At 45.2% G+C, this 19,438-nt stretch overlaps 1 protein-coding gene across 4 annotated transcripts; it reads left to right on the top strand.

Moving 5' to 3' along the window:
- Positions 1-820: 820 nt before the first annotated feature.
- Positions 821-19,076, top strand: Trim54 (tripartite motif containing 54). Of its 4 annotated transcripts, XM_005322530.5 has the most exons (9): positions 827-1,677; positions 14,401-14,573; positions 15,079-15,250; positions 16,816-16,911; positions 17,561-17,794; positions 18,143-18,165; positions 18,277-18,401; positions 18,519-18,611; positions 18,929-19,076. In XM_005322530.5, the coding sequence occupies exons 1-9, from the start codon at positions 1,510-1,512 to the stop codon at positions 18,937-18,939; spliced, it is 1,095 nt and encodes a 364-aa protein (XP_005322587.1). In that variant the 5' UTR covers positions 827-1,509; the 3' UTR covers positions 18,940-19,076. The 4 variants fall into 4 exon arrangements, 1 of the variants encoding a protein (XP_005322587.1); XR_013429156.1 differs by lacking the exon at positions 18,929-19,076 and having other exon boundaries at positions 821-1,677; positions 17,906-18,401; positions 18,519-18,543; XR_013429154.1 differs by lacking the exon at positions 18,929-19,076 and having other exon boundaries at positions 821-1,677; positions 17,873-18,401; positions 18,519-18,543.
- The last annotated feature ends 362 nt before the right edge of the window (positions 19,077-19,438 follow it).

The raw sequence follows: 19,438 nt of genomic DNA, 5'->3' as shown, positions 1-19,438 counted from the left end.
CCTGGTTCATGGGGTTGACTGCAGTCCCCATGACAGTGCCTGCTTGCCTCTGTCCTTCACCAAATCTTGTGCATCTTATACATTTTGTTCTTAAATCAGGGACTGAAACATGATGGGAAAAGCTTGTGCTTTACAATTGTTCCTTCCCCACTCTTGCCTCTTTGGCATCCTCTCCACATCATTTATTTCTCATCCATGCAGGGTCAGGGGCGAGGCACTTCTCTTCTCTCCCTTACTGGGGAATATCAGTAAGGGAATATTAGTAAATAAAAGAACTTTTGTGCAATCCCAGTGCATGTGTTGGGCCCAAAAAAAGACAAGTTGTGCTGTAATAGAGAAAACAGCCAATTGGTGGAAAAGACAGGACCTGTGCTTGCATCTGGGATGAGCCCGGCATGGGAAGTAGAGTCCAGGACAGCGGTGGAGTTGGGGCCAAAGTTTCCCAGAACCTAGTGACTCCGACTTCGTCAGAGCTCTAAGATTTCCCCGGATACTGATTCCCTGGTGCCCAAAATAGGTCCTAGCATTCGAATCTCCCAGCTTCTCCCAGTTTCCAAGCAAATGTGGTCTTTGGAGTGGCCTTAGTGACATGTTTGTGGACCAGAATCACACTTCTCCAGGGACATGCTCATATGACCTGGAGCAGCAGCCACCTCTAGCCTCTGTAGCTGCTTTCCTAGGGTGACATAAAAAAAGGGCTGGGCAAGAACAATCACAGGCCTGAAGTTTGGGACAAGAGGCTATCTCCCTAGTCTCTGGTGCCTCTCTTCTGAATCACACAGTCTTGCGGAGGAGTGCCAGGGTCACTGGCTAAGCCTGAGGAGAAGACTGTAGATCCAGCCAGGTCGTTCCTCCCACCCTGAGCCATGTGTGGTGCTTCTCCCACAACCTGATTTAGAGACTGCCACTGACTGTATGAAGAGGCCATGCCAGAGCATAGGGGTCCAGGGCTCACAGGAGCCTTCACAGCGAGAGCCAGAGAGGAACCCACACCTTTGCTGGTCACTATGTATCAGTAGTGACACTTGCCCCGGTTGTTGCTCCAGGGAGTCACCCATTCCTGAGTGAGTCAGGGTCATTTACTCCGCTGACAGCTGTGGCTCGCCTTACATGAGCTAAATTGGGAGTTGGAATGTCACACAGATGCCCCTTGTCTCCCCACCCCCACGATAATATTAATCTCCTCTCTGGGGAGCAAGGGACAAACAGTGCTGCCCAGAGTGAACCAGAGTGGTTTGGGGAACAAAAGGAGAATCGCCCAGGGAGGGAAGGATAAAGCTACATGTGCCTGGCAAGGACACCAAGCAAAGAGCAGACGTGTCTGGAGACAGCCAGGGCAGGACGAGTTTCAGAGGAAGGGACAGAAGATAGAGCAGCACTATTTTAAGAGGGAGCACCAGAAGGGAGCCTAAGAACCCACAGATAGTCTGAGGTGAACAAGGAGGGTCCAGAGGCAGTAGAGAAGGCCAAGACCAGGGCCGCAGCCAGGGCCAGCAGAGCACTGAGGGGATGAACTTCACCGTGGGCTTCAAGCCGCTGCTCGGGGATGCGCACAGCATGGACAGCCTGGAGAAGCAGCTCATCTGCCCCATCTGCCTGGAGATGTTCTCCAAGCCCGTGGTGATCCTGCCCTGCCAGCACAACCTGTGCCGCAAGTGCGCCAATGATGTCTTCCAGGTGGGCTCAGGGCAGGGGTGGTGAGGAACCCCAGAGGGTGCTGGGCAGAGTGCTCTGGGAGGTGGGTGGGGCCACGGTGGCTAGGAGCAGAAGAGCTGGGGTCCTAGGATCCCAAAGTAAGCATGAGTCAGCATTTGCCCTGCAGGCTGGCAAGCATAGCCTGTGCCACAGTAGCTGGAAGGCTGGCATCCACAGGGGACAGCGTGCCCAGCACAAACTGGGTGGAGGTGGTCTCACACTGGCCTCTGTGGGTGCCACACTAAACTCTGCATTCAGTTTGGGGTTTCAGATTTCGAGATCCTTGTGGAAACTCCAGAGAAGAAATCAATGAAATGCTGAAACATTCAGAATGAAATAATAAATCCTGTGACGAAGCCCCAAATGACACCAGAATTACAGTAAAGCCCAAGGCATCAGTTTTGGGGGACAAAGTTTGACCTAATGACAGGATACTGGGATTTCTCCCCAACTTCAGCTCACACCTGTGACCCTTCTAGACTGTTCAGTAAAGAGGCCTAGAGGCTAACAGCTATTGAGGTCAAGACTTACCACACAGAAGGCAGAGAAGAAATTCCCCAAAGTGCAGCCAGTTTTGGTTCATCTTTGGTCATAGAGCATAGTTGAGCAAAGTCACAAATATCATTTTGGTACTGATTTCAAAAATAAAAGCAGCATATACCAGAATGGTTTATAAATGGAGGTTCAAGTACAGATCAGAGGTTGGGGAGAGTGATGGGCAGTTTGTGTGTGTGTGTGTGTGTGTGTGTGTGTGTGTGTGTGTGTGTGTGTGTGTAGATGCACGGGTACACCCAAAACCTTGAAAATGAAATGAAAATTCTTATCTAGATAAGAGCCATTTGGCTTAGTATGCATTTCAGTGATAAAGCATCATAAATAAGTATTCTTCAATATTGTTAGTATGAGGAAATGTGCCAAGCACACAAGTAATTTATTTCTTTTTCTTTTCTTTTCTTTTTTTTTTTTTTTTGTGTGTGTGTATATTGTGAGTTGAATTCAGGGCCTCAAGCATGCTCTATCATTGAGCTACACTCTAACCCCAACACAAATGATTTTTTTTTTTGTATCAGAGATTGAACTCAGGGGCACTTAACCACTGAGCCACACACACACAGCCCTTTTTTATTTATTCATTTATTTTTATTTATTTTTTGAGACAGGTTCTCATTAAGTTGCATAGGGCCCCCCTAAGTTGCTGAGGCCACTCTCAAACTTGCAACCCTCTTTTCTCAGCCTCCCAAGTTGTTGAGATCACAGGTGTGTGAAGTGATTTTTTTTGTAATTTATTTTTTAATTTTAGATGGACACAATATATTTTTTATTTTTATATGGTAGCTGAGGATCGAACCCAGTGCCCCATGCATGCTAGGGGAGCGCTCTACCTCTGAGCCACAACCCCAGCCCAACCCAAGTGATTTTTAACTTAACTAAGAAAATACTTATCTTTTAGATTCCTTGGGGCAGATGTTTGGGGGAAAAAATGGAATAACTAAACCAGGCCATCACACATTATTGCCATCTCCACTGGGTGTCCACCAACCTGAAGTTTCTCCTGCTATCTTCCTGCTGAGACCCCTTCCCATCTCCTTTTATTCTGAGTGTTCAAATGTGGCTCCAGAGCCATGCCTTTCCCTCTCTGGGGGCCTAGACTGAATGCTATGCCCCCTCACCCCAGGCTTCAAGTCTTGTCCACCACCTTGGTATTTCCTTTGGTCTAACTAACTCTCTGAACATTCTTCAGGCTGAGATGCCTGGGAAGGAATTGCAGAAAGACTTTGCCACCCTTTCTTAGGAATTTATAGTGAAATATCCTCTCTTCTAATGAACCTGAAATATATAAATCAAAGAGAAGTTTGCAAAGTTAACATGTCCTCTAAAAAACTGGCCAGCATGTTAAAATACAAATCATACAGTGTTATCTGACAGTAGGACCCATGAAAAGAACCTGTATACAGAGGCAAGAAGAAGTTGAAGTGTCCCCCATTATTGGAGGCAATCCTCTGTATACAGGAGCACTGTTTGGGTTCCAAGAAGCTCTAGAATACTGATATGGGCCCAGAGAGACTCGGAGATGGTCTGAGTCAAACCCTATGCAATATCAGGACACATTGGTTTGCTTCTGTAGTCCCAGCTACTTGGGAGGCTGAGGTGGGAGAATTGCTTGAGCCTAAGAGTATGAGGCCAGCTTGAAAAACACAGCAAGACAGTGGCTCAAAACCAAACAACCAAAAACCAACAAGCAGGCAAACAAAACTTGTGCTGACTCTTTGGGAAGTAACATGATTCCCAGGACTCAGGAATGGTTCTATGGGTCTGGAGTGGTATACAGCATTGGAAGTGCAGAGCACCCCTGAACCCTCCACAGAGAGCAGAGAACATCTGCCTTCCTTGCTGCTTTATTTGGGAGGGCTTGGGGGAGGCTGACCCAGTTACCCAGCTGCATGTATATGCCTCCTGGCAGAACTCAGCAGATCTCTGTCTGAAAGATGAGCATATTTAGTTTTTTCACACATTGCCTCCACATTTTGACAACTCCAGGCATAATCAGATTGTTTTCTAAGTATGGCGACAAGAATAGGACTTTGAGTTCCTCTATCTTCAAACCACTTAGGAAGAAAACCTTTAGAACATTGCCTAGAAAGTTAACAGTTATGAAAGTGACACCAGTACACCATATTTAAACTTTCCTATGTACATTTCTTCCAAGCACCATAGGAGTTTATATCATGAAAAATGAATCTGCTACTTACCTTAGCCCCTCAGTTCTCTTCACCAGATAGAAGCAACCATTACCAACTTTATTGGGAATCCTTCCAGGAAATGTTCACACCTAGGTCCATGTTTGCACATATAAACATACTTACACTGGACTAATGGCCTTGTTCACTTTGCCATGCTTGTTCCATAACCACACATTCAGCTCTCTGCTTTCCTCTTTTTTAAATATATTTTTTTTAGTTGCAGATGTATACAATACCTTTATTTATTTGTTTATTCATTTTTTATGTGGTGCCAGGGATCAAAGCCAGTGCCTCATGCAGGCTAGGCAAGTGCTCTACCACTGAGCCCCAGCCCCAGCCCTCTGCTTTCCTCTTGAATAGTGGTCTAATGTTCCATTGCAATGAGTGGAGCACAGTCTATCTAATCCATCCTCTAGAGCCTGAAGATGGTTTTCAGTTTTTGCTGGGCTAAAAACTTCTATGATGGACAACAAATAGGAATTGGGGGGAAATGTGACCTTGTAAAATGAGGTTTGCTAGACAGCCAGGAAGAAAACTTTGAATAAAATATTTAGTTGAAAATGTTGAACAGGATTAAGGATTTGGGAGAAAATCAGCCATAATCCCCCTTTAACCAATCTAATTTTCTTCTTCTTCTCCTTCTCCTTCTCCTTCTTCTTCCATATTACTTTCAAGTCCTTATCCCCACACATATTTTCACATAGTTGCCATTATAATGTGACTACTTCTCTTTAGAGCTATAACACATCTCTCTTTCTCCCTGAACTGAAACAGAAAACAGTAAAATATGACATTAACGCTCTCTAATTTCTCCCTCCCTCTTTCTCTGCACTTGCACCCACTCAGCTACTGAGAATTTTGACTACAGCAAAGCTGTTGGTGTGGGAATTTGACACAAACATCTTCCCATGTGTTTCTGTATTTGTAAACTCTATTCGCGTCTGAACTACTTTAAAGCAAGCCTTCAGTTTATTTTTGTATCTGCCCCCACTTTACTGTGGGCACTTACTTGTTTGAGCTGCAACCTGTTGTAGCTCAGCAGAAGGTCTTGTAAGAAGGTTGCAGCTTTTATGGAGGAGGTTCTGCTACAGAGGGACTTGCAGAGAGGAATAGCAATGAAGAGACCTCCTTCTCCAGAAAAGGGTGGTCCGACAGAGAGGAGACCTTGGTTTCACTCCAGTCCTATTCCAGCTATCAGTTAATTGTCTGGACCTGGTGTCACCAGGTAGAAGCTTCCGGTGAAAATCCCAGCAGCCTGTCTCCTGGATCCCATGTACCTGCTGCCCAGATCACTAGAACTTCTTAGCTCTGCCTTGGGCAGGTCTCTTGTATGAGAAACTGGTTCACCAAAATTTTGTAGTTGCGTTAACCCACTAGCAGTGCTCTAACTTCTGTAGGGAAGAAGCTTGGTTTCATGGGAACAAAAACCTAGACTGAGGTTTAGCACTCCTGGCACCACTGTCATTGGTAATTAGACACATGACACAAAGCAAGAGGCTATCTGGGCACAGTGGCATATACCTGCAATCCCTGCTACACAGGAAACTGAGGCAGGAGGATTATAAATTCAAGGTCAGCCTGGGCAATGTAGTGAGACCCTGTCTCAAAATAAAAAGGGCTTGGGCTGGGGTTGTGGCTCAGTGGTAGAGCACTTGCCTAGCATGTATGAGGCACTGGGTTCAATTCTCAGTACTGCATATAAATAAATGAGTAAAATAAAGGTTCATCAACATCTAAAAATTTTTTTTAAATAAAATAAAAAGGGCTCAGTGGTAGAGTACCCCTGGGTTCAATGTCCAGTACAAAATACAAACAAAGAATAGCCTGTTTACACATCTTTAGATTAAAAGGGTATTATAAAATGATTTTAACAACCCTTGTAATTCTACCAATCTGCTTTCACAAATTCAAGAAATATGATTTTTTAAAGGATTTTCCATTCTGTACCTAGCATTCCCACTTGGCCTCCTCTTCTGCTTCTCTGTGGTCTGTTTGGTAGCAGGGCTCAGTTTGTCACCCCGTGAAGGGGCAGGGGCTCTTCCCTAGACTCTGTCAGTCATGGCTAGCCCTGTTCTCAAAATCCCTGTTAAAGCTGCTGCTCAGCTTTTACTGAAACCTGGATTCTTCCAAGGCTTTGCAACTTTTCTCCAAATGTCTGGACTTCTGCCCACCACATTCCTGTAGTTTCTCCAGTGTGTTCTGAGGTCTGACTCACAGAACCTGCCTGGTCCACCATTTCTCACTGGCAGATCATCAGGTTGGCCTTGCATCCTGGGCCTGTGTCCCACATTAGCCTCTCCCTGGTCAGGTAGAGAAGAGGGAAAACATTCTGCAATAAGTATGGATTTCCCAAAGTAGTAGCAGTTACAGAGATCTTCTTGGATGGAACATTTCTACCAGAGGTTATGGAACCTACAATAGAAGGCACCATGCAGCCTACAAGAGACAGCTAATGGCATGGATGCCAGCTAAAGCCTGAACAGAGCCAGAATTAAATCCACTTGTTTCTTATGGGGGGTAGTGGTGTTAGGGATTAAACCCAAGGTATCATGCATGGTAAGCACATGCTATGCTGCTGAGTTGCACCCCCATCCCTGTTCCATTCCATTTTATCCTTCACAGTGAAGAACAAACAGTTATTTCATGCCCTGTGGTTCTGTGTGATCTTTATTGTTAAGGTCTAGATTAGGATTGTTACTATTTCCTTTGTGTTTACACAGTGATTTATAATTTATAGAGTACCTTTGCAGACAGGATTCCATTTGAATTAGATAGAATGGATCAGAGAGAGAACACAGGAAGCAGGTTACGGTCACACAAACAAAGAGATAGGGTAGGGACATAAATCTAAGTGTTGAGTTCTATTTCCTAGAGTGATAGAATTTCCTCTAAACATCACATTTGTTGGCACATAAAAATTTTACTTCCTGGGGCTGACTCTCTTGTCTAAAGGTAATATTTAAGGAAAGAACATACATACAATAAAGCTTATCAGTTATATTTTGTCTTGAAATAGGAAAATAAACAGAAGCAGAATGTAAGATTTTGCTAACTGGAAATTAGTTGGCAGAGAGATTTTTAGCCCAGAGTAGAGACTGTTGACTATGAAGATATAGTAAGGAGATTATCATCACTACCCTAGAGCCCAAGATTCCTATTTGTGATGAGAAAAAGAAAGACTTATAGACAGAACAGAGAGTAATTTCTTTTTCTTGCCATGGAACTATTCGTCAGTCTATGAAATCTACGGATCCATTGCAAGACCGATGTTTTTAAATGCATATATATAATATGTGTTTATATGGGAAACCAGTTGCATTAGAATGCAGAAGCACCCTCAACAAGGGTGATATTGCTGCTAAAGAGGCAAAACAGTCTTATGCTTGTTATGTATAAAGCACACAAAAAAACATGCAGTATATAAGCAGTGGATCTGTGGTGTAGACATTCAATGGGGCAAGGGGAGCTGTTAGGAGAAAAATGCCTAGCTATTTGAGGTGAGACACCCCTGTAATCCCAGCAACTCAGGAGTTTGAGGCAGGAGAATCACAAGTTTGAGACCAGCCTCAGCAACTTAGCAAGGCCCCAAGCAACTTAGTGAGAACCTGTCTTAAAAAAATAAACAGAAAGGATTGGGGATGTGGCTCAGTGGTTAAGCACCATGAATTCAATCTATGGTATTTTAAAAAATGTCTAAACAGAATCTTAGAGAGGCCAATAAAGAAGGAGGTTTGGAAGCAGGTACAGTGGCAGATACCTATAACCCCCAGCAACTCAGGAGGCTCAGATGGGAGGATCACCAAGTTCAAGGCCAGCCTCTGCAAATTAGTGAGGCCATAAGCAACTTAGCAAGACCCTATCTCAAAATAAAAAATAAAAAAAGCTGGAATGTGGCTCACTGGTAATGTGTCCCTGGGTTCAATCCCAATACAAAAAAAAAAAAAACAAAAAAGGAGGGGGAGGAAGAGGAGGTTTGGGAATTACTGAATTGTTTATGTGCTTCTTTTTTTAAATTTTTTTTTAATTGTTGATGGACCTTTTTATTTTTATTTATTTGTATTCGTTGCTGAGAATTGAACCCAGTGCCTCATGCATGCTAGGCAAGCGTACTACCGCTGAGCCACAACCCCAGCCCCTGACATATGTGCTTCTTGATGAACCCATTAAATAATGAGATTTAGCAGTGGCCTAATAACTACTGTAACTTAGAAGTAGTGTAAGTGTAAATTGTTTTTTGAGATTCCAGCAACAACTGTAACATGATATGAAAACAACTGTGATTTCTGTTGGTGACAAAGTCACAGGTGCTGCTAAAACTCCTGTTTTGCGCCTGCATTCATCACTGAGGGAAATGTTCCGTTTCTGCTAAAGATTAATGAAAATAAAGATGTAATTCTTCTCCCACCCAAGTTCATAAACTCCCTGAACTCCATGGATCTTTTGGTGTCTGGCGCCCAAGTTAAGTACACCTGTGTTGGGGACATCAGTGTCTTCCCAAGTACCCTGGCTTGCAATTCCAGAGTTGTCTTTCACTCCCTCCTCTCCCCAACACCCCAAATCCAAGTGACTGACCAGTCCCACTGATCCCATCTCTGGTCTCCCTCATCTCTCTAGTGCTGCCATCCCTCTAGTCAGCCCTGTGGCTGACCTTGACCATGGCACTTGCTTCCTAGCTGATCCTTGCCTTTAGCCTCTCTCTGTCTCATCTATCCACATTACTTCTGTTTGATTAATATTTACCACCTTTTCACTCCCAACTTAGAAACCCAGCCTACAAAATCAAGTTCAAGTCCTCACCCTGTTCAAAGCTTTCCACGATAAACCCATCTTTCCAGCTTCCCGCATGCTCCTCTGTTTGTAACATGAACTTCTACAGTCCCTCTGCTCCTGAAACTCTTTCCAACCTACCATCTCCTGCTGTCTACCCTGATTTCAAGTCCGTTACAAGTGGCATCTTCTCTTCATACTAATATCCTTCTAGTTGTGTCCCCTGAAGTGTTTTGTCCTGTTGGCACCGTTATATGGCATTCTAGTGCCCCCTTTTATTTGTGTCATGTCTGAGCATATCATTTTTTGTTAAAGGAAGGATTTTTTTAAAAATACCTTTATTCTATTTATTCATTTGTATGTGGTGCTGAGGTTTGAACCAAGGGCCTCATATGTGCTAGGTAAGCACTCTACAGTTGAGCTATTGCCCCAGCCCCGAGCTTTGCATTTTTTAAATTAAGGGAGACCCCACCCCAAATCCTCATAGAAAATTTTGAAATCATAAAAAAGAAAAAAGGGAGAAGGATGAGACCCACAACACTACTACTCAATAACAATTACTTCAAAACTATTTAATTTTTGTTTTATGTACTTAGTCATTTGTAGCATATACAGAGAAACTTGGGAAATGCCAATGAATACCAAGAAGAAAAAATTGAATCACATGTAAATTTATACTGTATATATAGATTTGTATCTTTATTTTAATTAATTAATTAATTTATTTTTTAAATTTTGGGGTACTTGAACCCAGGGGCATTTAACCACATCTCAGTACTTGACTATTCTATGTACATCATATAAGATAAATTCCACAACAGTTGTCCTTTTGTATCTGGTTTATTCGCTTAGCAGAATATCTTCAGGGCTGGTCCATGTTGTAGGCTGGATCCTGATTACTTTTCTCTCTTCATTTCTGCTATAATCCATATGGCTTTTAATGGCATCATCCATTCTACTGTGCCAGATGTGGGAGGATTCTCCGTTAAAAATGTTGTTTGATTCCTCTCCTTAATTCTGTTAGCTCTGTTTAACTCTCCAGCTGCCATCACTTAGATCTCTTCTTCAATTAAATAGACTAAGTTTTCTTCATTTCTTTACAAACATTAGGTTGAAGTTGTATTGATCTTTGAGAATGTCTTCTTCTGGAAGAGTCCTTTGTCCTTTGGCTCCTCTTTGAATAGGGGGTTGTTTATCTGCCCCCTCCACCCTGTGAATTCTTTTTTTTTTTTTTTTTTTTAAGTGAGAGTGAGATTGAGCTGGGGATGTGGCTCAAGTGGTAACACGCTTGCCTGGCATGCGTGTGGCCAGGGTTCGATCCTCAGCACCACATACAAAGATGTTGTATCCGCCGAAAACTAAAAAATAAATATTAAAAAATTCTCTCACTCTCTCTTTAAAAAAATAAAGTGAGAGTGAGAGACAGAGAGATAATTTTTTAATATTTATTTATTTATTTTTAGTTTTCTTTGTTTGTGGTGCTGAGGATTGAACCTGGGCCCACGCATGCCAGGCCAAGTGCGCTACCGCTTGAGCCACATCCCCAGCCTAACCCTGTGAATTCTTGACTCACCCTGTTTACCTTGTTTCTTTTGCTGTTTCAAATGCAAACTGGCTGGCTGGCCGGATGTTGTCATCAGTTTGCAATCTCTGTTTAGTCATTTAGCTTCTCTGGTGAATAGAGGATATGACCTGAATTAATAGGTAGCTGAGGTCCCATTTTGGCTATGTTGTCTCAGCATGTTTTTTACAGGGAATCCAGTGAACTGTCTCCCATGGAGGTATGCACAGATCCCTAGGAAGTGGTCTCCCCCCTGAGACCTTTCCTTTTCTTCTCACAGACAAGCAGGTCATTCTGGTTGAAATCTCTGCCCTTACATGCAACACGGTACCCAAGGTTTTGATTTGATGGGTCATCTTCTGTTTATATAACTTAAATAAGTATGCTTAAATAACTTCAATCCACAGTTGCATAGATGATTTTCATCTTGTGATTTCTTTCCTCTATGAAGAACAGCTATTTAATTCTTCAGAGTTCCAGAATGCCTGAGTTCAAATGTCATCTCTGCCACCTTTAGCTGATATCCACATGCAGTTTATCTCACTTCTCTGGGCCACAGTTTTCCCATCTTTGAAATGGGGCTAGTAGTAATACCTGCTTCAGAAAGTTGATATGAGAGCAAATCTGACATAAAGTAAGTCCTCAATAGTTGTTAGTCACTGTCATTACATTTCTTGTAGGGGTAAATGGGTGAATGTTCATCTTTTCACTATCTTTACAAAAAGCTCCAGAGGATGAAATTCAATAATGTTGGAAAAGTCCAGGGCACGGTGCTTGACACATACAAATCCTCAAAACAATGGTAGAATGTTAAGTAATGAGTCTCCTGCACCTGTGTCCCAGGGAGAGGACAGGTACAGGGAGGAATGGAGGTGGAGAAGAGAAGACATCCCGGAGTTTGCCTTTGCTCTAAGCTAGATGGAGGTCCCTTTTCCTCTCTTCCAACACTTAGTGAGCACCCCTATATCCCACCATGTGCAAATCAATTGTGAGTAAGATCTTTCCAGGAGCTTGCAGCCTTATTATTCTTTCAATACCTCCTTACCCATTGGATTCTAAATATTGATAGGTAATTTTATTAGGCAGACAAAAGTCTGTGATCATACTCTTTAACACATTCCCTAAATTAAACCCAACAATAGTCATATAATCCTAGTTACTGAGAAGGACAGATGCACAATTCCAGCTTGGATAATCTCAAATTCCAGGCTTATGATAGCTAAAGTGTTAATTTCTTATGACTCTCAAGAAATTCTAAGAAAAATGTTGGATGCATAGCACATGTCAGTTACTCTCCCCAAGCTAAGCTGCCCACTTCACATATTTGGGCCATGTTTCCTGCCTAGGACCCTTGCCACCGAAGGAGCAAACAAGTCTCCTGACTTGGGTACACCTTGTGTGTGATGGGGTGCTGCTGTGCACACCAAAGAGTCCTTCCAAACTGGTCTTCCAGGGGTGTGGTAGAATTTAGAGAGTTTCAAGGAACACATTTGTAGGAAATACATCTAAAAATGCAAAGTCAAAGGTGATTATTTTCTCCATTTCTCTCTAGGAGTGAATGGCCTTCCAGCTTGTCAGGTTGAAGTGCTGGGGGTGTAGCTCAGTGGCAGAGCATTTGTCTGGCATGCACAAGGCTCTGGATTCAATCCCCAGAACCAAAACAAACAAAGTTAGGCATGCTGGTACGTGACTGCAATCCACTTATTCAGTAGGCTGAGGCAGGAGGATTGCAAGTTGGAGGGCAGCCTGGGCAACTTATCAAGACCCTGTCTGAAAATACAAAAAATAAATAAAAAAGACTGGAGGTGTGGTTCAGTGGTAGAGAACCCTGGGTTTAATTCTGAGTACTAGGGGAAGAAAAAAAGAGAAGAAATAACAGTGGCTTGAAGAAGGAAAAATATGGATGGGCAGTCTAGGACTGCTTCGTCAGAGACCTGCTTCTTTATTTTTTTAATATTTATTTTTTAGTTATAGGTGGACACAATATCCTTATTTCATTTTTATGTGGTGCTAATGATTGAACCCAGGGCCTCACATGTGCTAGGCAAGCGCTCTACACTGAGCAACCCCATCCCTGCTTCTTGATTTTGTTGTCATTCTCAACCTGTATCTACTACCTCATGGCTCAAGATAGCTGCTTCAACTTGACCCATCCCATCTTCATTCCAGGCAGCAGGGAAGAAGAGGGAAAGTAGGACATGCACCTCCCATTAAAGATACTTCCTAAAAATTATACCAAACATTTCTACTTACCTCCTAGAACATAGTCAGTGGCCACATCCAGCTGGAAGGGAGACTTGGATATGCAGACTTTATATCACTTATCTTGCTAAAACTCAGGGGCTCTATTGAAGAAGAGGTGAATATGGGGGAACAATGAGCAATCTCTGCCATTCTTTCATCTCTACTTCTCTCCACAGATTGATTCTTTTCTCCTTCCTGTAGACCTGCCTACTCTATTCATAGTTTCTGACCATCACACTTTCTGGGATGGCCACAGTGTACACTCTTAGCTCCACCCACAAGCCTTCTTGGTTCCAAAGCAGCACATGATGTAGCTAGCTCAGTCCCCGGGTCTTAATTCCAAGTTTCTGGGAGAACAGTAGATTGGTCCTCAGCTCTGAGCCAGTCACCTCTGGTGGGCATGGCAGGGCACTCCCTTTTAGAATGGGATGGAGCAATTCTCTGGTAAGCCTACTTTCCCTATGATCATGCCCCTTGCACTAGGTGCAAGTTGTCTGCTTGTCCTCAGGGCAAGGGTGCATTGTTGTTGTTGTTATTGTTATTATTATTATTATTCTTTTGGTTCTGGGGATTAAACCCATGGGCACTTTACCACTGAGCTATATCCCTAGTCCCTTTTATTTTTTTATTTTGAGATAGGATCTCACTAAATTGCTGAGGTTCTTGCTAAATTGCCCCAACTTGTCACACTCTCACCTTAGCCTCCTGAGTCACTGGGATTACAGGTGTGCTCCACCTCACCTGGCTAAGGTACATTTTCTTCACATACTTAACCCAGAACATAGCAACTACTTGGCATACTCCATATCTAATGTAAAATGAATAATCCAATTTAGTTTTTAACTACACAGGTTGAATGCTTGACAAATTTACAGAGTAAAAAAATAAAAAAGTGCCAGGGGCAGCCCAAGAACCAGAACTCCTGACTACCAATGCCTGAAGGGACCTTCCAGAATGACCTGGTTAATTATGGTTTCTCTGCCTCATTGTTCAGCACTTGCATTGTGTGCACTCCTGCCTAAGACTGCAGAGACTCTCCCCAGACATGGCCCAGAGGGTCCTAGTCTAGGGAACACTGGCTGCATGGCTCAGCCTTCCTACCAAAGCTTTGAGCTGAGCCCCTCTGCAGAGATCTCATCCTCACTCGGCCTTAGCCAAAGCTGCAGGGATGTACAAGGAGCTGGGCTGAGTAATGAGATAAAGGCCAGAAACCAGCTTCTGGGCCACCTTTCCCTGAGCTGCTTCCAGGGAAAGCCCAGCCATAGTAAAAAAGAGCTAATGCCACCCCAACCACAACTGTCCTACTCCCCATCCCCCAAGACCCTTCTTCCTTCCTCCTCCAAGTTCCTGCACCCTCACTGTCTTGTTCTCTTGTGCCACCTATTTTCACAGGCCTCGAACCCTCTATGGCAATCCCGGGGCTCCACTGCTGTGTCTTCAGGAGGCCGTTTCCGGTGCCCATCTTGCAGGCATGAGGTGGTCCTGGATCGACACGGTGTGTATGGCCTGCAGCGAAACCTGCTAGTGGAGAACATTATAGACATTTATAAGCAGGAGTCTTCTCGGTAAGCTGTTAGGGACTCTTGCCTCTCACCTCTCACAAGATCAGGGCCAGGGACTCTGCCAAGGAGCCCATCAGGGCCAGAAGGGAGGGAAGGGAACAATCAACTGCCTCTTCAGTTTAGAGAGGAGAGGCCTGGACCCACAGAGGGGAGGGACTTGGCCCAGATCATGCTGGGATGGCAGACTCTGATTCCCTGGTAGTACTTCTCCTTCACCCTCTCCTCTTGGGGTGGGGCTGGGAGTCTACCAGCAAGACTCTTGACCTTGCCAACCCTCCATGACTTCCTGTCCTATGGGACAGTCTTGCCCCCAGGAATAGAGACTTGTTTTGGATCCAGATCTCCTCTACCTCTTAGCCGCATCCCCTCCCCAAATTGACATGGAAACCACTCACCCACCTACAGCACGAGCTGCAGGGAGGTAATGGCAGTTGAGTGGAGACTCAGCACTCTGGGCTCACCTCCCTGGCCCCCGACCCTCACTGCCACCCTGCTTGCTCCCCTCAAGGCCACTGCACTCCAAGGCTGAGCAGCACCTCATGTGTGAGGAACACGAGGAGGAGAAGATCAATATCTACTGCTTGAGCTGTGAAGTGCCTACCTGCTCTCTCTGCAAGGTCTTTGGTGCTCACAAGGACTGTGAGGTGGCTCCACTGCCCACTATTTACAAACGCCAGAAGGTATCAAGCAGGGAGGGGAGTTCGAGTGGGAGCATAGGACAGGGTCAGCCTTTTCGCTCCACTTGCTTGTGCAGTCTAGCGGATCAGGCTAACTGCGCAGTTCTAGGCCTGACCCTGCTTGGCCCGGAGTAAGTTACTAGACCTCTCTGGACCTCACTTTCCTCAATTATAAAACAGAAAGTGGAAATACCTACTTTTGAGAGCTGTTATAAGCATAATATTAGATAATGGATGAAAACAGATTTCGGTGTGGTGGACTAGATATGCTCAAGGTCCCCTCCCTATCACACAACTAATTTCTGCATAAAGCATAATTTTAAAATTAGATTGGTTGGCACATAGGAAGTGAAAGAAACCTCCAAGTGGAGTGGGGCAGGGTGAGGAGGAGAGAGCCAGATGAAAACAGAGCCCTTGGCAGCCAGCAAAGACACCATTTCCCAGGGGGTTGATGCCGGCAGTGTCACAGAGCTTGACAGAAGAGGCGATGCCTTCAAATCTCTAAAAGGTGGGGGAGCTGCTCTAAGACTCCCAAGACCCCAGGTTAAACTGAAACCCTGGAGCTAACATCATCAGCTGCGCCACCTGGCCTTTGACAGGAGCAATTGCAAATTTTGCCTGGAGGAAAATATCCTCAATTTAGCACTTAGATTTTGTTGATTAAGATCAACAAAATATTAGTTTAAAATTGAAGATACACAGAAGAATGAACTCCATGAGTGAAGTCAGCAGAAACAAAAATTATAATTCAGATGCTTGAGGAATTCAGATATTGGAATTATTTTTATAAAATATTTCTTAGTTGTTAATGGACCTTTATCTTATATGTGGTACTGAGAATCGAACCCAGTGCCTCACACATGCTAGGCAAGTGCTCTGCCACTGAACTACAACCCCAGGCCCAGATGTTGGAATTATTAAAGAATAAAAAGTCACTATGAATAAATGCTTTTTAAAAGATGGGATATTTTTTAAAAGAAATTATAGAACATTAAAAGTGACCATGCATATCTGACAAAGCACCAAATAGAACTTTTATAAATTAAGTTACAATTATTTAAATAAAACATTCAATGGATGAATTGAATGAAATTTCTCTGAAGAGAGAATTAATGAATATGATAAAAAGACTGAAAAAAAACGACTATAATGTAGCACTGGGAGGTGAGAAGGTTGAGGATGAGAAGGCTTAGCATAAGTCTTATCAGATTCCCAGGATGAGATAATAAAGAGACTAGAGAAGAGGCAATATTATCTGAATGGATATCACAGAATTTTTTCAGAACTAATGGAAGACAAAAAAATCTACAGATTAAGCACCAAGTCAGTGCCTGGCACATGGCAATATTACGAGAATGTTTATTCCTTTTTCATTTGATGGTGGGACTCTCCTCTCTACCTTCTTCCAGATTTCATAGAATGCGTCTCCATACTTCTTAAATAGTTTCAAGCCTCCTAGATCTTTGATGTAGAGAGTTCAGTCTTCTAGGCAGCACTGGCTGGGGTGACAGGGGTATGACTGCAGGACAGGTTCTCCAGCTCTAAGAGCTGACCTTTGTGTGTGGTAGAGTGAGCTCAGCGATGGCATTGCAATGCTGGTGGCAGGAAACGACCGTGTGCAAGCAGTGATCACACAGATGGAGGAGGTGTGCCAGACCATTGAGGTGAGCCTGGGCTAGGGAGGGAGGAGAGGATGGAAAGGGGCTGGCCTGGAGACCTCAAGCTCCAAAGATAGTTTTTCCTCTCTGATTGCTGGTCAAATTGGCAAGACAGATTCTGGGCTCCTGGAAGTGGTGGAGTGTGCTTAGGCTGCTGGATTGAATCCCAGATCTGCTGCTCACTAGCTCTGTGACTTTGGCCCAGTTATTTAACTTATCTGTGCTTTGGTTTTGTTTTTAATTGCATAAAATAGTGACGATGATAATGATATACTGGCTGTCTCATTGGGTTTTTTTTTTTTTTTTAATGGTGCTGGGGATTGAACCCAGGGACTTGTGCATGCAAAGCAAGCACTCTACCAATTGAGCTATATCCCCAGCCCCTGACTGGCACTTTTGTGAATTAAATGGAATAACGCCAATCAAAACCAAGGCCAGGAATATAGATAGCACCCAGGGAAGCTACTTTGAGATGTCATGTTATCTAAAAGATCTGGGTTGGATACTGGCCATGCCCCTAACTCAGGTATAGCCATGGTCAGGTCACTTTAATTCTTGGCTCTCTGTGAGTTCCGTTAAGTGGGGAGCAGACGAATATCCAGCTCTCTCAGCTATAGGTCCCAGCCACACCTTCCCTCATGATCGAGTCTTTCAGGACAACAGCCGCAGGCAGAAGCAGTTGCTAAACCAGAGGTTCGAGACCCTGTGCGCGGTGCTGGAGGAGCGTAAGGGCGAGCTCCTGCAAGCGCTGGCTCGGGAGCAGGAAGAGAAGCTGCAGCGCGTCCGCGGACTCATCCGTCAGTATGGAGATCACCTTGAGGCTTCCTCTAAACTGGTGGAGTCAGCCATCCAGTCCATGGAGGAGCCGCAGATGGCACTATACCTGCAGGTTGGCCCCGGGGGAAGGCGGCAGCCCGGCACAGTGGCTGAAGTCAGGGGGGCATTGGCACGTGAAACCCAAATTCAGGTCTTATCTCTTGTACCTATTTGCCCCCACGAGCCTGGCCAGGTCACTCCCTCTGCCGTTGCTTTCTCCTAACGACTTGTGACATGCACTAAACGACTTGTGATATGCACTAAACGACTTGTGATATGCACTAAACGACTTGTGATATGCACTAAACGACTTGTGATATGCATTCCCACCTACCCTACAGGACTGTGGTAAGAATCAGAAACTGGGCTTTGCCGGGGCTAGCCCAGCACTTACTCTCACCCTCTTTTTTCTTCCCTGCAGCAGGCCAAGGAGCTGATCAGTAAGTAAGTGGGCTCCGCGGGAAGGGAAAAGAAGTGGCCGAGCCGATGCCTCTGGCACTGGGAGGGGCTGAGGGTACCTGGGCGTTGCCCGCTGAGCAGCTGTGGCCACCGCAGGGTCGGGACAATGTCGAAAGTGGAGCTAGCGGGACGGCCGGAGCCAGGCTACGAAAGCATGGAGCAATTTTCTGTGAGCGTGGAGCACGTGGCCGAAATGCTGAGGACCATCGACTTCCAGCCGGGTGAGGGAGCCAGGGAGGGAAGGAGGGACTGCACTTCCAGAACCTCAGTATGGGGGTGAAGTAATACGATGTCCAGAACAGCAAGGACTCCACCTCAATGGCTTTCTTTCCTCCCAGGCGCCGCTGGGGAAGAAGAGGATGAGGAGGTGGCGCTGGACGGGGACGAGGGCAGTGCAGGACCAGAGGAAGAGCGACTGGACGGGTCAGAAGGTGAGAGTGGCGCAGAGGGGCTTGGTGCGTGGTCTGGCTGGCACTCTCATGTTCCGTCCTCGGGTGATTGCCTTCCCAGCCACATCAGGGCTCACCGACAGCCCCCAATAAAGTGCCATCTAATCCCAGTGCTACAAAAGAGCGCCCCCTAGCGTGCAGAAAACGCTCTTTCCTCCCATTCATTCTGGGGCTCTACGAGATCGGGTTGAGTTTGCAAGAAACCAACCCGGTGACTGGCGAAAGGCAGTGAGCCGATCTTCGGGGCTACCATTGTTCTTTGAGTCACTCGCCCATCGAGCTTTCTTTGCCTGGCACAGGGCTGCACTGACCCGATCCCTAGTCGAGAGCCCACGCGCACGGAACCTGGCGCCAGCGTCCTGGAGTATCTGTACAGAGACCACCGCCGCCACCCACTTTGGCGCCAGGCGCCAGGGGAAGGCCTCAATAAAGGAATTTTGCGTCCCATATGCGTATCTCGTTTCGCTGCCTACTCCCCCATTCAGGGCTCCGGAGGCGACTTCGCCACCAAAGCGCCCTTCCCCGCCTGAGATCACTTGGGGGGCAAAAATGAAATGAACCTCTATTTGAGCACCTCCCTGATGCCCGACGCGGACTCGTGAGCCCAATGACCTGGGGAGAGGGTCGAGGGTAGCGTGGAGGTTGCGGGACCTCTGAATTTAGGAATTTGGGAGAGGGGGAGATAATGGTACCCCTAGAGCCTTGACTGAAAACAGTTCTCCCTGACCTTCTCCCCATCAAGATTGGGGCCTCTCCTGCCTCTCCCACGGATTCCCTGCTGTGCTTGCCCGAGCCCCCACGACAGGAGT

The sequence above is a fragment of the Ictidomys tridecemlineatus genome, chromosome 12, assembly GCF_052094955.1.
Source record: "Ictidomys tridecemlineatus isolate mIctTri1 chromosome 12, mIctTri1.hap1, whole genome shotgun sequence".
Classification (NCBI taxonomy): domain Eukaryota; kingdom Metazoa; phylum Chordata; class Mammalia; order Rodentia; family Sciuridae; genus Ictidomys; species Ictidomys tridecemlineatus.
This window is presented reverse-complemented; position numbering and strand designations above follow the sequence as displayed.